Source organism: Phyllobates terribilis, unplaced genomic scaffold, assembly GCF_046119375.1.
Source record: "Phyllobates terribilis strain yellow unplaced genomic scaffold, ASM4611937v1 Scaffold_3012__1_contigs__length_94312, whole genome shotgun sequence".
Lineage (NCBI taxonomy): Eukaryota > Metazoa > Chordata > Amphibia > Anura > Dendrobatidae > Phyllobates > Phyllobates terribilis.
In genome coordinates, this window is record NW_027365766.1 from 49,532 (window position 1) to 70,747 (window position 21,216).

The window sequence follows — 21,216 nt, forward strand, 5'->3', positions numbered from 1 at the left end:
TGTTCACATTTAAAGGGATACAAAAATCACCCAGAAAACATAAAAAAAATAAAAATAACAGTTCACCATTAATTACAAAAATGCCACTGCATGGATTTATTAAAAAACCCATCTTTTAATCTCAGCCCTCCATTTTCTAATCTAATGACTCAACATGCTTCGCACTTCACACCATAAGGTTGTTTTCACCGGAACTCACCTCATCACTTAATCATCTAATATGAGAGTATATTATATAATATAAATAGATGTTCGTGTATGCAATAAATAAATGATTACAGAAGACGTTTCGGGTGCGAACTGTTTTTCGGTGCAGACTGTGCGGACTGTGCACTTTTCAGCATATTATTCGTGCACTTCAAGTACATTATCAAGTGTACTGCTGGTGCACTCTTTCAGTGCACTACTGGTGCACTTCTTGGTGTACTAAGGTGTACTCCCCAGTAATGCACTGGTGCACTACTAGGTGTACTGAGGTGCACTCCTCAGTTTACTAAGGTACACCCCCAATTGTGCTCTGGTGCACTCCTCGGTAGTGCACTATCAGGTGCACTCTACGGTAGTACACTGGTGCACTTTGTAGTAGTGCACTGGTGCACTATCCAGTAATATACTGGTACACTATAACAGTCCGCACCCGATCAACCCTCATGATTACAATATTATAATTAGACCCATTTAAAACTATATAAAATAATTTAGAATTAGACCTACGTGAATATATTTATAGTATTAATATTAGACCTATTTAACATTGTATGAAATAAAATAGAATTATACCTAAGTAAAACATAAATTAAACTCATCACATAAGCTAAAATATTGACATGTATAAGGCGTTTCCTATTAATCAATCACCTCAAAATTGTTTAATTAATATCATCTTCCTAAAAAGTGATCACCACAGAAGGAAAAACTGTGCAGCATGTAACATACAAGGACGCTAAATTAAGTATATTGAATTTCAAGAGAACAGAATTTACATTTTTGTTCACAGAACCTAAACATCTGACATACATGACCCCAAAATAGAATCACCCATCTTGGATAGGCAAACGAATATACTTACCACTATTAATTTTTTTCCTACCTTAGCAAAAGAATGTGAAAGAGAGAGAGAAAGCTATATGCAGAATTGATTAACCACATTCACCATTTTTTCTTCTTCTAGTTTTAGTCTTGTGATGTGGTTGAATACTCGAAAATAAGGCGTTTTGAAGGAGACGATTGTAAAAGCACCCGAAGACGGCTTGTTAGTTGATATATCAATGTCCACTGCATTGCCATCTCTGAGTCCTTCATCTGCCTCACCATTGATGCCTAAGCAAAGAAAAATAAAACATTTAGCTTTGGCAGAAATTTGAATACCTTTTATTATAAGTTTCTCCGTTTCTTCGCCCATAGTAAAAAGTAGCTTATGAAACATTACTATGAAAGAAAATAATTCAAGCGCCACATATACCTCATATTCACATTGCAAAACATGCTATAAAGGGCCACTAGAAAACAATAAGCTAGCTAGCGTTATTTGAATCATTGCAAAATTTAAAAAAGCTACTGCAACCGCTACTTACCAAACATAATTACTTCTCATGAAATGTTAAACGCTACATCAAAAGCTAATTTTTTACTATTACCAATCACTCTCTTGAGTTTTTTTTAAGAAGTTAAAGAGAAGAAGGTTAAAAAGTGTAAATGGACAAACCTGAAGACGTTTCCCGAGCTGAACCTCAACTTCGGTGCCAAACGAAATGTTACTAGCAAGGGATTTGAGAGGGTCAACCGTTGGGTCAACGGAGAGCAGGCTCGGGATTTGAGGAGCATAAACTAGTCTCCATCTAGCTTGCCCGATTTCTCCCTTTCCCTCTATTCTTGGCATTAGAGTCTCCACCGTTGCAGTTGCAAGCTTTTTTAGCGCCAGCTGTCCGTCTCCTTCTAAGATTGACTCTGCCAGCTGGCTCTCGAAAACTCTTGCCGCCTGAAAGATACTTCCAGCTTCAGAAACATCTTGAAAGCATATTATGATGTTTATACTTTTACATTGTTTTTTTTTACATTTGAGTGGTGGGTATGATTATGATAGCAAATCCCGTATACAATGAATGTAAAAAAGCTTTGCGGACTTGAAATACAAGGATTTTGATTAGTGCGGAGAAAACTCTCTTATTTGGAAGGTTATATGGAAAAGGTTAGATAGTGATCAGGTCTATGAGGAAGTTAACCATTTTGCAAATAAAAACATTTTGAAGTTAGAATTCGAGCAAATAAATGTAACCAAATGAAATATGTATTGAGCAAAAGCTGGATAAAAAGTAGATTTACAGCCTAAAATCTTACCTCTGGTGAAAGAACATCCGGTTCAACTGAGCGTGTTGAGGTAACAACCAACTTTTCCTGCCAATTACTTGCCCGGCCTTGGATTCTGAACTGCCATTCTGACCCAACCAAAGCTAAATCTAGAGTTGGATCAATTCCATTATCCGTCTCAAACTTTGCTATGTTGAGATGGTCTCTTTTCAGCCGTATCTGAAATTCACGATGATTATCTCAGTTTATGTTTTCAAAATAACTAGTACATGTACCTGTCCGCAGTGGCGGATTCAGGAGTTGTAGTCACTGGGGGCTAAGATATCGGCGGCCAAATTTTATTCTCGGCTTTCTTTTAAGACATAATTTTAGTGCAAATATTAATAATATCACCCAGTAGACCGTAGATCAGTATAAATTGTTATAACTAAAGCCGATATAGCATAAAAGAACAAATTCATCAAATCATCTCTAATTTATTAAATTATTGGATCAAATTTAACATATAGAAACATTTAATATGAAATTTAGCCAAATTAATTCTAAAATTTATATAATAATATAAAAATGCCAAAAAAACGTGGGACCCAGTGGGCAACGTGCATTAGCCGTTGCCTGTGCGGCCGTGCCTTGCACAATATTGGAATATACAAAGATAAAGATATAAAGTAAATGTCGTATGAAATATAGTATAATTATGAAATCTGATGAATATAGTTAAGGTAGGTAAAGCGTAGGATTAGGATATATGATACTTTTATTACAATATTTAGGAAAGAGTAGTTTGGAATAAATTAGAAGGGTGTATAGGTAAATGAAACAAGCTAAATAGCGAAATCTGACCTGAGTTGCAACGAGATTCACATCACCATTCTCAAATGTAAGGACTCCTTTAGGTTTGATCAACTTAGGATGAGCAGAACCGTTAAGCTCTACCTCCCCACTCACAGCAAAGTTGAGAATAAGAGGATAAACTACCCTCAATTCAGGCCCAAGAACAAGCTTTAGGTCATCAAGCCGTACATCTATGCTTGGTTTGTTGTTTGTTTGTGCCATTTCCTTCTCAACCTGATCCTTTTTCCCTGCTCATAGCAGATTCAAATATTAGAGCTCAAACACTACACAAAGATTTTATCAAACCTTTCTAAGGGTAAACCACACAGAATTATGTGTAAACTTATGCCACTTTGTGCAGAACCACCAAAAATTATTCAACCACCAGTTATCCCAATCTTTCTTACCATTTCTACAAATATCATGAAAAGAGATAAAAAGTCAAAATTCTCTTACACATGTTTAATTTTATTCAAACGTATACTTTTAATCCCCTCGTTACTCGTTAGGATAAACTTATCCTTTCACAAACTTTTGCTTTGATTTACCATATTTACCTTTAAGTAATTCTCTAGACATAACCTTTTCAATTTGCAAAACACTTTAATAGGGCATTTGGGGAAAAATATTTCTCCTTAATTTGTGTGGAAACATCTACAAAGACAACTATCTGTCCTTTTTTGAAATTTAACACGCTTATATGAGTGTTGAATTGTAAACAAAATGGATAACCAAACCTAGATTTAATTGTACATGCGAAATCAGTTCCGACTTTTTACCTGATGACGGTGAGAAAAGAGTTCTTGAAGCAGCCGGTTCTGAGCTAAAAAACCTTGATACATATCTTGCAGCAACTGCTCGATTGTAACCACCATCAGGTAAAGTTGACTGGTTTGATGCTAACTTATTGAATGGAGCAGCTCCACCGCCTTTATCATGAGGAAGATACGCTTCCCCGTGGCTCAATTTAATATTCCCTGATATGCATGGTTGCATGATAGATCCCCTTATTTGCATGTGGGTGTCCACCTGGCCACTACACGAATAACAAGCACCAATTAAGAAAGGCATATATATAGGAAGCTGATAACAACTCTCAAACTCATATAATAAATCACATAAGATATATGACGGAATTATCTAATAGAGACCACTTAGGCTTAGCCTAATGAAACCACCAGGAAAGTTGCAGGAACACCCACAAACTCTTATCAGCTGATAATGATAATAAGCTCATTTACATACCCACTCTACTGGTGCTTATTTAGCACTAAGCCACTAACTACTTCAGTACTAGTAAGGGCCTCTAGCACTATAGTAAACCAACTGAAACAACTCCTAACTACTCACTCCACCCATCAAATATTAAGTGTCATTTAAAAGATTTTGACAAAATTAAGGTATGATGAGTCAAGGTTAAACTGCCCCTACATAATTGCTACAAAACTTAATTACTTTTGGTAATAATGAATCAATTGATAATTAACAGTAAAATAGGAGAAATATGGCCAAAACACCTTAAATGATACTTATTAATGAGAATTACTGAATTTTAGATTAACTACTAATAAGATAAATTCTAAATGCGGGAATCCTATCATAACCCCTCAAATATATGGATTTTGTTTTCCACGAAACCTACCTTAATAGATTTTTAGCTTTGACTTCCAACACTTCACACTTTAAGTCAATCTTATCGCCAGGGAATGCTTCACGTGCTGTAAGTGGAAGATTTCCATTGACAAGAAGCTTCCCTCTTCTGCTGACTCTACCTTCCAGGGAGTTTATGCAAAGCCTGTTGGATTGTACAGCAACTCTTCCCCCAAAGTTGGTCATCGGTTTACGAAGAACAGGTGAAGATACAGATGCCCGGTGAAAGGTTGCAGATCCATCAAGCTCAGGCTGTTGTACAGTTCCTCTCACCTAATAATATAAGATAACAAAATATGTCTAATTAGTAGTTATTTCAATCTTAATTCAGTAATTTATGTTAGAAGTCAATATGTGTGTCCTGAATTTAGGCTTGGTGAGTCAGCAGGTCACCACTAGTCAGTTATCGGTATTTCAATTCAGTATTAAAGCACTTGAGGGTCAGTCTGTAACCAGGTTATGATTAAATTGAATGCAGAAGAATAGGATTGTCCTCAATTTCCTAATTGTTAGATTATGGAAATTTGCAATAGTTGTTTCCTTGCCCTAAGTGGTTCCTTAAGGTTAGATTCTGACCTTAAGTGGGTACCCTCTACGAATCATCTAATTGGATTATTTTTCATTAACTTTTCCTTCAGGGACAATATTTTTTAGAAGAAAGACGGCCCTCGAGTTTCATCATAAGTTTTTTAGATCATAAGGCAGTTGATGTGTAGAAACTGATATCGATCAATTAGACTTTCCATAACTTAATGACATAATTATGAAAAAGATAAGGATAGAAAACGAAGACAAACTCACAAACCTGGAGCATAACTTCAGCATTACCACTAATCCAATCAGCATGAGGGGTTAAAGCTGTTAATAACATCATGCCACCATCTTTGATATCCGCATCAATCCTAACTTCTCCTGCATCTAATAAATTCCAGTTAAGTCCTTTAAGACTTTCTGTAAGCTGAACATCCCACTTTTCTTCATTTTTATCTCTTGAAATCTTTTTCTCCGAATCAACTTCAATAGATTCTTTACCCCACGCCGGATTCCAACTCGCCTTTCCTTTCTCAATTTCCGTGTCCTCTTCTTGTTCATCATTATGCACAAAAGTCACCGGAACACTACCTTGAACATGAACTTGACCGTTCTGAAGAAAAGGCTCAAATTTGGCATTAAAAAGAAAACGACTGTTCGGGGTTAAAGAAGCAACAACCTCTGCACGTCCAAGATCAATTCCCCCAATAGCACCATCAAGAAGTCTTATCTGAACATCACACTCTGGTTTTAATAGATTCCCACGCAAATCTCCTTCCATGTGAAGAACACCTTTAAATGGTGCTAGTAATTGTCTTAATGAGTGAATAGCGTCCGTTGTTGAAGTTTCGATGACTTGTACGAGCATCGGTACAAGACTAACAGGGAAATTTAGAACGGCGAAATGGAGATTTGTTTTTGGGCCGAATAAAGTACCATCGGCGTGAATGGTGGCGTTATCCTTTTGGATAAAAATCCTTTCGAGGCGTAAACCATCATCATTGCTATATGCACCAACTGCTTGAACCCGTTGTGTTTTGTACGCTCCCCATTCCCAGTCCTCCCCGTGAAAGTCAAACTCTGCCTGGAAGATAAACAGGTTTAATTATCATAATATACAATATAAAAGGAGAGTTATAGGGTGATAGTCAGGGGCATAGCCAGGAAAAACAGTCACAAGGAGCAAAATTTTCTGTTATAACGGAAATCGAATTTTTTTGGAGACATTTTTTAAAACAAAATATGCATGATATTATCCCAAACTAGCACAAAAATATATTAATGTATCGAAATCTTAAACTATTTGTTACAGTAACATTCTTCGAGGCGCCATTTCCTGAAATCATTTGATAATGTCTTCAGTTTCAATACTCGCCAGATTTTTCTCAATATACGTGACTGAACAATCTTAAATTTTTTAAATCGTTTGATAATATCTTCAGTTTGGAATATGGTTTTTTTTCTTCTAAAAATCCATTGGGGGCTTTAACCATATAATTTTTTGTATGATTTAGAAAAACACTATATAATTGTTTAAAAAAAAAACCTCTGGCGGCTATAGCCTCCAGTAATCCTACCTATCAATGCCATTGGTGATATCTGATAGAGATCACTTAGAATCAGGATCTAACCGTAAGGAATCACTAATTGTCAGAATCTAACGATTAGGAATTTGAGGGGAATTTCCATTTTTGATATTTCAACAAACAAATCTGACACAATGTGACTCTAACTACATCATATAAAGGGAAATAACAAGCAGTGCATGGAAACTAACTGACCAGTAACATTAACTAACTGGGAATCAGCGATTAGTCTGCCTACTAACAGCACTAACTGGGACATAACTTGTATGATTCATTAACTAATCCACTATCTAACTAAATAAACTAAACTAATAATAATACTATAACTAATTAATCATTACAGATGTCGAACCATATCATAAGGTGACTAGAAAGCTTATGGAGACGTATCACCATAAGTTGAAGGAATATAAGCAGGAATCTATGAAAAGACTATAAACTCAAATATATCTTCAAACAAACTTTAATTTCGTTAATACCAGAGGAGAATCTTTTTTACTCAAAGTCCCAGTCAAAGCCTGGGGAAAAAAGGATTAAGGGAATGTACCACAGTATCACCATTGCCGCCACCACTTGCATCAAGAGAGCCATGCCATCGGCCTTCAAGTTCAGCCAAACCTGGAAGGCTCAGATCCTCTGAAGTAACTTCATCCATTGGAGTGTAATGCCCTTGTAATACCTGACAAATTTAATCTCTTTCACATCTTATTTCATACTTACAAAGACTTGAATCAGTATAAATAAGTTTTACCGTTACAGCTATAGTCAGGGGCAGATTCAGTTTTTTCCTGCAGGAGCTAAAAATTTCCGAAAAGTTTGCATGTAGAATAGATACATGAAATTTTCCCGCTTACATGATAGTATTGACCTAACCTAGAACTACATTTGATTAGTAAAATATAGAATTTTGGCTTACAAAAATTGTTTACAATACAAAATCCACCAGTGATCCCGTACAATTAACCCTAATTTAAACGACAAACCCTATATATAACTAGTAGATTTTCTTTCATAGACAAAAAATTACATAATGTGAATCATATTTCTCGTTATTATGCTATTTTCATCTAATATTTAAAACTTTAAAAATTCAGATACAAAATTAGAAAAAAAGGTGAATTTTTTTTATCGATGAGCTTGTGCAAATCAAAATATAATTTTATATTTCTTTAGCATTTTTTATATCAATATATAGCACCCACCTATTTAAATAAATAGATAAATAAATTTATGAGCCAACACCATTAAAATACCTCACGAAGTTGCTGAGGACTTTCAGCTTGTATTCCAACCGATTGCAAACATTCCAAAAACAAATCCTGCAGAGAAATATTGAAGCAGATTTTTTTTATTATGGTATAAAGATTCAAAGAACAGGTCAAAGTACCTCCGTTGAAGCAGAAAACTAAGAAGGAATATAAATCAACTTGATTGTCTACAAACTAGTATGAAGATATAGTTACAACCTTTGATCTAGAGTGAACAGCAGGATCAGTGCTTCTAGAAAGAAGGCGTGCAAGAGGAAGCATCTCAGCTGCCTCAGCTCGTGGAACTTCAAGTCTCATTCTCCATCTCCCCATTGAAGATATCACACTTCCTAGATGCCCAGCCATTGCTCTGCTGAATAACTTAGTAATTTCCTTGGGATTTGATTTTCTATCTCTGCTTCCAGGTAACACATATTCACCTTGAAGTTCGTATCTGCTGTAGCTTTGCTCCAACACTGTTTTCTCAACAGTTATCTACACAGAAATGGATCATATCTACATCAGTCAGAAGGACTAAAGAAGGAATAAAAGTTGAAAAAACAACTTCAGCACAATTAAAGAGTATGAATGGACCTTAGCATAAAAGGTATGTACTTGAGAAGAGTTGTTCAATAACTATGCTGATATGATACTGATCCTATCTAAGTAGAGTCTATCTTATTTAATATTTAGATATTAGTAGATGTATATCTTCAGTTTATTTAATATTTTATAGTTAGTAGAATCTATCTTGCTAAGAGAAATAGCATATGTAGACATGTATTCCCTGTATTTTCAGCAAGCAGTTATAACCAATAAAGGTTCTTCCTTGGTAGTTTAATCTCTAATCAAAAGATAATCGGATGTTAGATCTCAAATCAAAAGATCAATTCTATCCCTTGAGACTTAAAGAAACGAGTCTCATCATATGCACTCTCGCTTCTAAGCTTCTGGGAAATATAATGGTTATCATGTACAAGTAGTGTCATCATACGCACTCTCGCTTCTAAGCTTCTGGGAAATATAATGGTTATCATGTACAAGTAGCTTAGTTTAATTTCGCTACAGCATATCAAAACCAGATTAGCTTCTTTTACCAAAACACTATGTGACGTTCAATGTTTAGATTGATACAGCATATATCATGTATCGTACTAACTTTTATCACAATCCACAATTGCTGGAATGCGAGAGAAGAGACAGCAGCACACGGCTAGACATTCAGAGGCGATTTACAAAATGTGAAAAAAGCAGATCAAAGCAGAATTAATAACCTCAGCAACTTAGACTAAAAACTTCTAGAACTTCACATAATTAATAAGGATACTGAGTTAATAATAATAGTTACTCTGAGTACAACAAAAGAGAAACGAAATGGGCACTCACCACATCCCCGCTCCATCTAACAGCAACATCTAGAGCTTCACCCAGCACTCCACTGAACTTTGGCCGCAGAACTGACAATACACCAAACCCCCTCCTTTTTAGAAGATTGAGTTGAATTTCAGCCTGCAACACGTAATCATATGCTTTAAGCACAAACCAAATATTCAGACACAGAAATCGCAGAAAGTTAGTACTATATGATGAAGCATTTGTAATAACTTTTGTGGTGGTTTTCTCAGGAAGCAATTTGATTTCTTATCCAAACAAAGATATGTAATTGACACTATTTTGAGTACTGTCAAAACGAAAAATATCAGTCTAATAAAAGCACAATTATAGTTGACATGGGAAGAATTAATATCAAAGCAATAGTATACTACAATGCCCCCTTTCCTAAACTATTTTCCTTGTACTTCCATCCTGGCAAATCTATCACTTACATTGTTTGTTTCTTCTCAAGCCGTGATTTAGTATAATCTTAGCTTAAATGTCCTGTAAAAAATCAAATTCTTCAACACATAGTCCAACTATTTCGATCCAAATTCCAATTCACAAATCCATCCAAATCTATATTCTATACATAAGTTCAATTTATCATGGGAATGAATTTAGACAAAAAGCGAGTAAGCAACAGTGGAATCATTATATAAGAAAACTTCTTACCCTCTGAACTGTTCCCCTGAGAGAACCGAGTTCCAACTCATCTAGTGGCAAATGGCGAATCTACAACCACCAAACAACAGAATATAAGTTAACCTCTACATAGCTTCTTTTCTTTTCAGATAAAATTTCTCTTACACATAACATATGAAATGAGAAAAAGCTGGATTCATACTACTTTCAAGTTTACTTCATAGAGATCACACTAAGATTATACCTCTAGGTTGGCAGATTGTGATGGTTCATAGTGCATGTTAGCTCTGAGTTGTCCCTTCTGAAGGGTGAAAGACAATGACTTTCCATGTTGGGAATTGTCATCAGCAGTAGGATCCAATAGCCCCATGATCTCAACTGCTAGACTTTCATCAGGTCTACCAACAGCATCCAACTACAACATAAGGACAAGTTGTCAAACTTTGAAGCTCAAAAAGCAATTTTAAGGACAAAGATAGATTATATAAACAAAAATTGCTCTGCCACGGCCGCACACACCCAGATTGCGGACTATAATTTGCCATCTACTTTTGTATTTAGGATCATATTAATTTTTCATTACATATATCTATAACTATTACTGAATACGGTTTTCTCTTTCCTACGTGTCATTTATCTAGATAGGCACATCATCATTTTTATTTCCAATTTACTTAATAACCCTTATATGTTTATCTTAATTGCATTTTCTCTATTCAATGTACCATATACATGATTTCCATATATGATGACCTATTTTAATATTATTTTAGCTATTTCCTTATTTCTTACAAAAAATACCATATAGAATGTGTGAATATATATATATGAATATCATTTCATAATCTTTAATTTATTTAGAGACAAAACTTAAGACATACAAAATCATACGAACAAATGATCTTTGGTTTTATTTACCATTTTTTGATAGAACTATATAATGTCTTCTGAATTAAATGATTGTATTATCAAAATATATAAATAAAAACATTTAATTATATGTTTTGGTACATAGTTTTCTATGTAAATAATACTGACACCATAAAAGGAAAGTGTATTAGTTATATCCAGATTTTATCATTATTTTATATTTTATTCATATTTGTTATTGTAATTGTTTTATAACTTCATAAGATTCCTTGCTAGTATAATCTATATATAGACAAAACCGAGCAAGGCACAGATTTTACATGCTAGTACAAAAGAAAGTTCATTAGGAATGACTCTACCTTCAGGGATTCTTGAGAAATGCTCAATTGTCCAGCCAACTGTGGTGCTATCATCAACTGATTGAGTTTGAGTCCTGAGATTGAAACATTGCCATTAAGGCAACGCCTTTCTTCATCAGTGCTGTTAGAAGGCTCTGTAACTTGCCCCTGGAATTTAACTCTTCCTGTTGCTTTTAGTTGCACAGGTCTCGGAGAATCAAAAGCGTAAGAGGAGATCACATTGAAAAACTCAAAACCACGCATCCGAAGATCCAGCTCAAGTCCCTCAATTGTTACAGGTTGAGCCCTTGTCACCACATATTCCTCCTCCGTGCTGGACAAATTTATTTCTGGATATGATGTCATAATCTTGCCATACAAATCAAATGCAATTGATGAAGAGTTAATAGATATAAAATCATGGGAGATTATGACGTCTCCCCGAGCATCAGCCAATGACCCCTCAGCTTTTGGTGCATTCCATTTCACATCAAACCTCCTACAGTGTACAACAGAGATTCTTAAAAGAAATGCTCCTTTAATGTGTAACAGGAGTGAATTATAGAACCCACTTAAGGTCAGAATCTAACCTTAAGGAACCACTAATCTCCATTTTTCTTTATTCAGTTCAATCATAACCTTACAGATTGGCTCTAGGAAGATTTAAATACTGCTGCAAACATATATAACTAACTATCGACTCTTTTAACAACTAGCTTTGACTGACTAATGGCTAGAAATTTAAACAAACTAATCAAATATAGGAGATTAGTAATTAAAACTATTAGAATAGATATTTCAGGGTTGTATTAGTGAATGAGAAAGCTTACGGTCTTAGAAGGCTCCCAGAAACTTTTGTCTCTCCTTTTAATTCTCCCACGTTAAGGGGCATATGAAGATTTTTCGGCAAATAACGATGAGCAATTCTGTTGAAGGACAGATTGCCCGAGAAGTTCACATCCAATGCTGTCTCGTCCAATTCCGCCTAATCATTAGAATTTTGCAAACATGCAAGAAATATTCAAGGACAATAAATACAGTCTGTTATTAACTTAAAAACATGCCAATAAGTTGCAGATTTCTATACCATTGTACAAGAGTAGAAATAATTTGTCTAGATCTTGTCAATAACACCATGTTTTTTGAGTAGAATTAACTAAGTAAAAGTGAAGAAATCTGCTTAGTGCTTGGTATACTAAATCTTGAGTATTTTCAATTTTTTATGACCATATAATAGGCACAAACCTCTTGTTAATACTACAGCCTTTTCGGTCGTCTATCGTAAGTCGTAAATAACACCCCAGATCTCATTTACTACTTGCTACTGAAAATTTTGGAGTACTAAGTCCTATAACAGCTAAAATGACAAATATACGTAACAAAAAATAAAGATTAGAATGACAAACATTTTTTAGATTGGAGGTGTTACTATAAAACAAATCTTGGAAAACTGAGGACCAGAGTTCTAAAAAACATATCACTTTAGGATACTAGAGAGTTATATACAAGCAAGGATGTCAATATAAACATAAAAACTACAAAAATAAAATCATCAATTTGCTACATATACCATATTGTGCTCTCATTATAAGAAGACAAAGAGGAGAAATAGGATAAGAACACAAGATGATACAAATAAAACTAATATAAGAGTAATAAAAAATGGATAAACTTTGATTTAGCAAAAAAAATACCTCTGGACAAATCCAAGCATTTCCAGCTCCACGAATTTCTCCCCCATCAACAAGGCTGGCTCTGATTCCGTACAAGTCAGCAACCTGCAATAAGTACATAAACGCCTACATTTGTCATCAAAAAACACAATAGCTAGAGAAGCTATAACTTCCATTTTCATTGTTACAATGTCCTAAAATCAATATATGAAAAATATAAAAGGAAATGATACATCTGAAGTGACAAAAATAAGTGTATCTGCAGTTTGCAGAAGACAATAAAATAAGTAGCAGCATTAGAGAGACATAGATAACTAAGCTGACAATGTTACTGGTGTAAAGAGATTCTACCAATATAGTATATCCGTGTGAAGTTACTGACTGAAAACGTAAAAATGTTTAATCAGTTGAAAAGATAAAACTGCACTAATAAAAAATATACAAGCACAAGCAAATGACAAGATTGACATCAAACCTCAACTTACACAATTGTCTGTATTAAAAGTGAAGTTGGCTGACAGGTAGGAAATTGGAATTCGATCAAATGCTGCAACTGCGCCAGCATCTTTACTCTTGATTACAGCTTCAGATGCAGAGGATGCAGGAAGATCCGAAATTGTCTGCCCAATCTTCCTAGTAACCATCCCACTGCCTACAAATATAGGAGCATCCAGTGGGCCTTGGCAATTGAATACAGCAGTAATAGACCCAGCTAACTGCAATTAGGAAAAGTTTAACTCATCCAATCAAATGCTGCCAAAAGAGAATGCAAATATACTAATACAGATATTCAAATTGTGTCCATAAGACATTTTTTTAGCAGGTCCGTAAGACATTTTGATACGTGATATATATCAAAATCTATACGCGGGAAATTGGTGGAGAATCTCCAGCTTTTGCGATATATTCAAATCAAATAACTAGTCTGTTCACAAATGAGACTACTTACAACTTAAATAGGAAAAGAAATTGTTGAGCCTAACCACAGAACCAAGCAAGTACAGAAATGCACTGACATTTAGTTTGTAGGTTAATTTCTGTAAGGAGGTTGAATTTAGATTATTGATTATTCCTTTCTACAGATTGGACATTTGGGGGTTTTCACAGCCCTTTTATTCCTAGACATGCATTCTTCATCGTGTCCCTGATCAGTTCACTCTTCTATATCTCATTTCGTGCTAAGATCATTAACTCTCAAAATCATGAATCATAGATTCATAATAGAGATAATAACAATTTATTATTTTGTTCTTTCTAAAATATCAATTACAGCTATAGAATGAAGGCAGCAGTCATGGGAAATAAAATCAAAGACAAACATACCGGATAGGGTAATGGTTTCATCTTGAAACTTCTCATAAGGGCATTAACTTCAACAGAAGGAACCTGGCAATAAGAACACGATTCAATATCCATACACAGACAAGAGAGACAAAGATTTAAAGTAAACTAGCTCAAAAGAAGATCAATGCTACTGGTATATAAGATTAAAAAGGGGTATCAACTCGAGCTGCCTCTACTGTAATGAGCAAATCAGCAGTACAACATTTTTATGGTCATAGACTATAGAACAATTGAAGGTATAAAAATAAGGCTGTTGCCCTGATCAAATTTAATATAAGGGATGTCGAGAATATATAGGTCAATCTTAGATCACAACAATTAACAATGATAAATACCTGGCACATTAAATGAAATTCTCCTTCTTCAGGATGAATACCAAAATCACCAGATGCTTCTAAAGGAACATTTCCAAACCAACCATTGGCATTGTGCAAAAATATTCGTTGTCCACGGAAACTCAAGATCACCGACATCTCCTGCAAGGCATCTATACTTCATAAGACCTCTTCATCGTCATACTTTTAACTCAGAATCAAATTTTATGATTCAAGCAATTCTGTAGCATTGTAGATCATTAGGGAAGATAATGTCTGAATAGGCAAACGTGTGACAGAACCAATCTCTTACAAACATAGAAGATGGGGATTTACTTGTTTATGGACTATATGTATACTATGGTGGGTGGTTTGTAGAAAAGTGGACTATTTTAGAGGATGGAATAAGATAATATTCCATATATTCACAGAGAGTCGGACCTTGTGGCAATGTGAAAAGAGGCATATAACTTAACCCTAATATATAATATGAGTTCATTTACGGTTCTTCAATACTACGGAACAGTATATGATGATTAAAATACACATATGAGCAAAAGAAGAAATTGCTCATAGCTTTATTAGTGCAGCTTGTCACCTTTTACAACAATGTTGCAGCATAAGAGAATAATTCAAGTGAAGTGAAGCATAATTTTGTGACAGGTCACTCAACTTAAGTTACTGATGATAATTAGAGGTTATTGGCAAGAAAATGTTCAAAAAAGAAGAGGAACACAGAGAGTCATCAGGAGATAAAAGTAAATATGAAAGATAAAAGATATCTATCTGCAGCAAACTTATACAGGAAAGCTATTTCATGAAAAAATGAAAAACATACTGAAAATGACGATGGAGCACCCAGTATCTGGAATGACAATCCTGTTACATCAAGCTGCCCATGAATATTAGGAAATGTATCTCCTCTAGACATGCAAATATGTACCTGCAGATAAAAAGTTGCATTTGGAGTCAGTAAGCATGCTGAATCCGATTATCAAATAAATGGGGAAAAAAGACTAGAGGCCTTTAAAAACTAGAACTAAAGCATCTAGCATAAAAAATTGCTCTTCAAGGCACATATTTTTAAATGGTGAGAGTTAAGTTACATTATCAAAGCATCTGAGAGGGATTATGGAATTATTCCATTTTGCTCTACAAGACTCATGAATTGTGCTTTGATTTCACATTTTATATGTTGGAAGATAGATAGTAACTTGTGTCATCAGTTACAGGGATCATATAGCTATCTCACTGCCCACCTCAATGGAATTCTTTATGACAAGATTGTATATACTTAAACCAATATCAAGTATCAACATTCTGATAAATAAGATAAACAATAAGCTGGGAACACTGCTGCTTAGGCGTAAAGACATACATAGGCTGAATGCAAACAGTACACTATAGCAGATAATATTTCAAATTGTGTTTGATAACAAGACAAACAAAGATCTTAGGAAAAAAAGGTCAAAGGGGCAGAAAAATAGTCAAACCAGCATATTAGGTGAAAGAGATAAGCACCTCACCACTGGCTCTCCCTTTTGACCATAATATCGGAATCTCTAATAGCCTTTCAAAAAGCTACAAATAAGATAAATACCACAGAAACATTAGAAACTATAGAGATGTTATTTCACTGGTACTCATAGTTTATTGGATAGAGTAAGATACGAAAATAAATTTTTATTTGCTGGTACTCTTTCGTTTTCGCAAAAAAAATAAGTATGTTCCATTTTAATAGAAGGGCATGTCTTTTACTTATACAATGTTTAAACAGGGAATGAAATTCTTAAATCTTAAATTAACAGGATGGAAATTCTCGGAACTTGATTGACAAGGATGAACTTTTATTTAAATAATATATTAATAGCTTATGTAGTACCTAAAAGTTGGACAAATTATTATGCATTTTAACCTTGTAGGAGCTATATACCTTACCGGGACAAAGAGATTCGAAAGTTTAAGATTAGCATGCCACTTTTGCTCAATAATATCTGCAAATACATCACATGACAACCAGCCACCACTATCAGAGTTTCTAGCCGAACGCCACATCTTGCAATTACCACTGACATTCACATACACACGACCGTAGTGGTTTTGGAACTTTACATGCCCATCGGCATTCTCCAACTCCCTGTACAGGATGCAATGGAAATTCATATTTGTTACAAGACATTCTAGAATATGCAATAAAACCATCATGAAGCAACTCAAGTCTTACGAAATCAAGTTGACTAATAATACACATTTGTGAGACTGAGAACAGTTGTAACAACTTCTTTTAATTACATACATAATTGTAAGACTTTGACAACTTTGACAAAAAACCCATTTAACTACACCTTAGAAGGTCTTTCTAATATACAGCACAAAATTTCAGGATGATGAATGGAATAAGGGGATTCAGTTGTTTGACCTTGTTTCTTTTAAACCGGCTTTTAAAGCAGAATTAGATTACTAATTTACACCAATGAAGTATGTTTGTTAATGCCTTAATGGATGAGACTGCAGAATCATCTAAGTTTTTATGATATAAACACAGATTAACATGATCTGGGTTCGGAAGAACACATTGTTAACTTAATATATGACACTGTAAATTATCTTGAACACAAACAACTACTAGCATGACTGTAATACTTAGAGGTCACTGCAGCATCATAGATAAACTGATAGAACCCAATTAAGGTCAGAATCTAGCCTTAAGGAACCAGTTAGAAAATTGAGGAGAATCTTACCCTAAGGAAACTACACTAATTGTCAGAATCTAACAGTTAAAAAATTGAGGACAATCTCCAGTTTTCTGTATTCAATCATAATCTGAGTACAGACTGACTCTCTAAGTGCTTAATTCAGAATTGAAATACTGATAACTGACTAATAGTGACTGCTACCACTAACCCACTACTTGGATCAAGGGAACTGACTCACCTAGCCTAAACTCAGGAAACTAATACTGACTTATAACATAAATACTGAATTAAGATAGAACCAACTACTAATTAGATATATTCATTCTATCATAAACAGATCCATGTTTATAATTTGTCTTGAATAAGCTTGTAAAAACCCTTAGAACAAGACAATTCATATTTAAGTAGAATAAGACCTACAAAGTACAAACCTTGGTTCTGCATCACCATATGCCATTAGCATCAAAGATCCTCCTTTGAAATAAACCGAATCAAGTGTCACTGGTAGCATTCTCTCTACACTTTCAACCTGCACTTCATCTGCCTCATTTACAATTTCCAAAACAGCATCTTCCATTTTTTGACCTGTTTTTTGTTGGTCTAATGGATTAGAAAATAAGAAAGAGAGCTTCTCCCTAATATTCCCTGGAAGAAATGATTGATTCGACTTTGAATCCAATGACCAAGCTGAGTAATTTTTCGAAGTGGATGTTACATGACTATCAGAAGCTGAATCAGAAGAAATATAACTGCCTTGACTTTCCGAAATGCAACCTGAAGATCCATCTTTTCCATCAATTGGTCTGCTCATACATTCAACATCTTCCGAATTTTTATTATCAACAATATCCCTGTATGTGTTTTCTGAAACATCACTAACGCCAACAATTGGAGTTTTTTCGTTCAGTCTTGCAGTTTCGTCATGATTGGGACCAGAAGGAAAAGATTTATCTTTATTCTTCCAAGTAACAGCTGGTTGTTCCCTAGAATCTGGTATGTATTGAGATGCATCTTTATAAATTCCTAGATCTGACAATGCAGATTGATAAGCCATTTTTTCTAGTTTAGACTCTGCACTGTTGTCACTTTTGATATCAACACTACCCTGAATCTTATCATCCTCAAGTGTTTGGAAATACATTGAGGCAGATTTTGCACTTTGCTCAAGAATTCTTCTCTTAGCAACATCACTTGAAACACAAATATCCTTACCATTAGTCTTTTTCTTAAAACTGGGCCTCACTGAACCGAGTATCAATTGACTCACAGATTTCATCTTTGACTTAGGATGACTCACCCCAAATGACTTCTCCAAGTCTTCATGCTTCACAGCATATTGAACATCAGCATCATTAGAATGTCGGTCCTTTCTATGTATTCCCTCATCTATGTCTGAAAAAGACCTTAATGCCCCTATTCCTTCTCCACCCATTTCAGTCTCATCTTCAACCTCACTAACTAAATGCTCTAAAACAACATAACCCGTAGCTGCAGCTTTCTTAGCAGATTCATCTCTCTCCTTTTCCCACAGAGCAGAAGCCTCTTCCCTTGAAGCCCTTACAGTTCTAGTACGATGATCAATCCCTTCTTCGGTTGAAACATGCCTACAGAGGCTATTATCATCATAGTAGGGTATACCCAACCATGTATAATCCTTCTTCTGAGAAACTAAGACTGTCGGATTAGATAAAATAACATCAACCACAACTTTTCCTGTCTTTAAACTTGCAAAAGGGCGAATCCGGACTTTCAGAGTAGGTGCTTCACCACAGGAGAATTCTTCCTTATGAGGTCCAACTGAGCATGAGTCTAAGGTGATGCTTAAAGGGGTGATTTTATGAACCTTACCAATATTAACCTCACGCTGAATATGCTCACTCAAAACCGAACAAACTGAAGGCAAAAGCTTTGCCTCAATAAACTCCTTGGCCTTCAACCTTCCATACCACATCAATAAACACACAGACGATATAACAGCAGTGAAAACTGAGCACCTGAGCAGCAACAACCCTTCTTTCCATAAAGGAGATATGGAGTTCACAAACTCTTTCCCCCTAAAAAGATGTTCCTTCACATAATTTACCTTTAACCCATCTCTAACTTGAGGGCCAATGCTTAGAATCTTGACAATTCTGCCGTAGAACTGGGGGAACCAAACGGAATCTTGAGGAAACCATTGATTTTGTTTCCTACATTTGAACCCCAATTTAGCCCTCTTCCCTCTGGTCAAACAAGCAAACTTTGTGTCTTTTTCTCGAAGAAATGGAGTACCCACAAAAGGGCAATGAAGTTTAAGGGTTCCCATTACACCATATTTTCCCCTTGTATAGAATTCATATGCGGGTTGGGACTAAAAACCTATAGAGTATCATCCCTGATATGCAATTTATACAATAAAGAACAGCTTAAGTATGTGAATCATACATCGTAAGAGACATCGGGTTTGATGGCTGAAGACTTGGGCAGTGGGCTCGGCAGTAGGGAGTGAGAGAGACGCGCATGCACAGCGACTCGGCGCGTGTGGGAACGGTGCGTGATGTAGAGATTCAGGAGGCTGGGGGCTGAGTGCGGAGGAATAGGGAAGGGGAAGAGAGAGTCCCAGAGGAGAGAAAGAACAGTACTTTTCTAGAATAAAATGTAGCGTAATTGCAAGAAGAAGAAAAAAACAGTTTAGACTAAACTAGTTTTTTTCTATTTTCCTTTGTTTGAAGCCTTCCTTATTATTTGTAAAAACTTTTTTTAAATAAGTATTTTTTTCTATTTTTAATAAATATGTAATAAATTAATTTTGGATTTATTTGCTAAAAGTATTTATAAAAAATTATTATTTATAAAGATGATTTTGTTTAAAAATTTGTTTAGTTTAAAAAGCCCTTCTTATAAAAATCCGTGTACTTTTAAATAGATAGTGAAAAAAGAATTAAAAGTTAATTTATCATAATTTTATCAAAAATAAGGAAATGCTTCTTGAAACAAAAATCTTATGAATACTCTCTCGTCCCATTTTATTCTTCTCATTTATTTCCGGCATATTTGCTGAGACGCATTTTCTGTGATAAATATCTCTAAAATTAAATTAATAAAATTTAGGGGGTTTAACATAAAAATGCACTTTTTTGGGCCTAATCCCAAATCTACCACCAACCTTTATATATCTACAAATTTATGCACATTTCATTTTGTTAACAAAGAAAAAGAGAAAACATATAATATTTTAATAAAAAACAGACTAAAATATGATATTAGTGTAGAGTTGTAGGTGCAGAGAATTAACCCACTAAATTTATGTAATTAGTAACTAACTACCAGAGTTAGCGGTTATTCCCAAAACAGATCTTTAAATTCAAATCAAACTGTAGTCGTTATTTTTAGACAATCAAAAGGAATCCCCAATCCCCATTATCTTCATCTGTAGAACTCAACTCAAGCAAATCTGTAGTCGTTATTCAAATCAAATCTGTAGCAGTTATTCCCAAAACCCATTACTCATTCCTTCATCTTCATCTTCAACTCAAACTTAGGGCTTCTTTCCAACCCGATTTCACAAATTCGAGTCGGAATGGTTAAGCTTAAGACGATGAGAGACATGTCAGACAAAATCGAAGACGACGAAGTACTGGCGGCCGATTTGGAAGAGTCACCGCAGACGGAGGCGGCGGAAGCGGCTCCCGTTAATGTCAGTAAGGTTCCCAAGGCCGGCGGAAAGCGAAAAAGGGGGAAGAGCGACGCCTTGGTCGAGGAAGAACAGTCGGTCCCTGCCAAGATGGCGAAGGGGAAGAGCAAACGTCAAATCCAGCCCTTACTATT

At 35.1% G+C, this 21,216-nt stretch overlaps 1 protein-coding gene across 1 annotated transcript; it reads right to left on the reverse strand.

Moving 5' to 3' along the window:
* Window positions 1-1,173: 1,173 nt before the first annotated feature.
* Window positions 1,174-19,714, reverse strand: LOC141247491 (uncharacterized). The gene is given in 23 exon segments (XM_073669223.1): window positions 1,174-1,320; window positions 1,706-1,978; window positions 2,338-2,526; window positions 3,151-3,389; window positions 3,921-4,177; window positions 4,784-5,064; window positions 5,597-6,406; window positions 7,456-7,587; window positions 8,162-8,227; window positions 8,375-8,689; window positions 9,542-9,664; window positions 10,205-10,264; window positions 10,419-10,589; window positions 11,404-11,881; window positions 12,213-12,367; window positions 13,077-13,160; window positions 13,541-13,771; window positions 14,379-14,441; window positions 14,735-14,875; window positions 15,552-15,656; window positions 16,235-16,294; window positions 16,652-16,850; window positions 17,841-19,714. Coding segments are annotated over 23 exon segments (6,453 nt in total).
* Window positions 19,715-21,216: the final 1,502 nt, after the last annotated feature.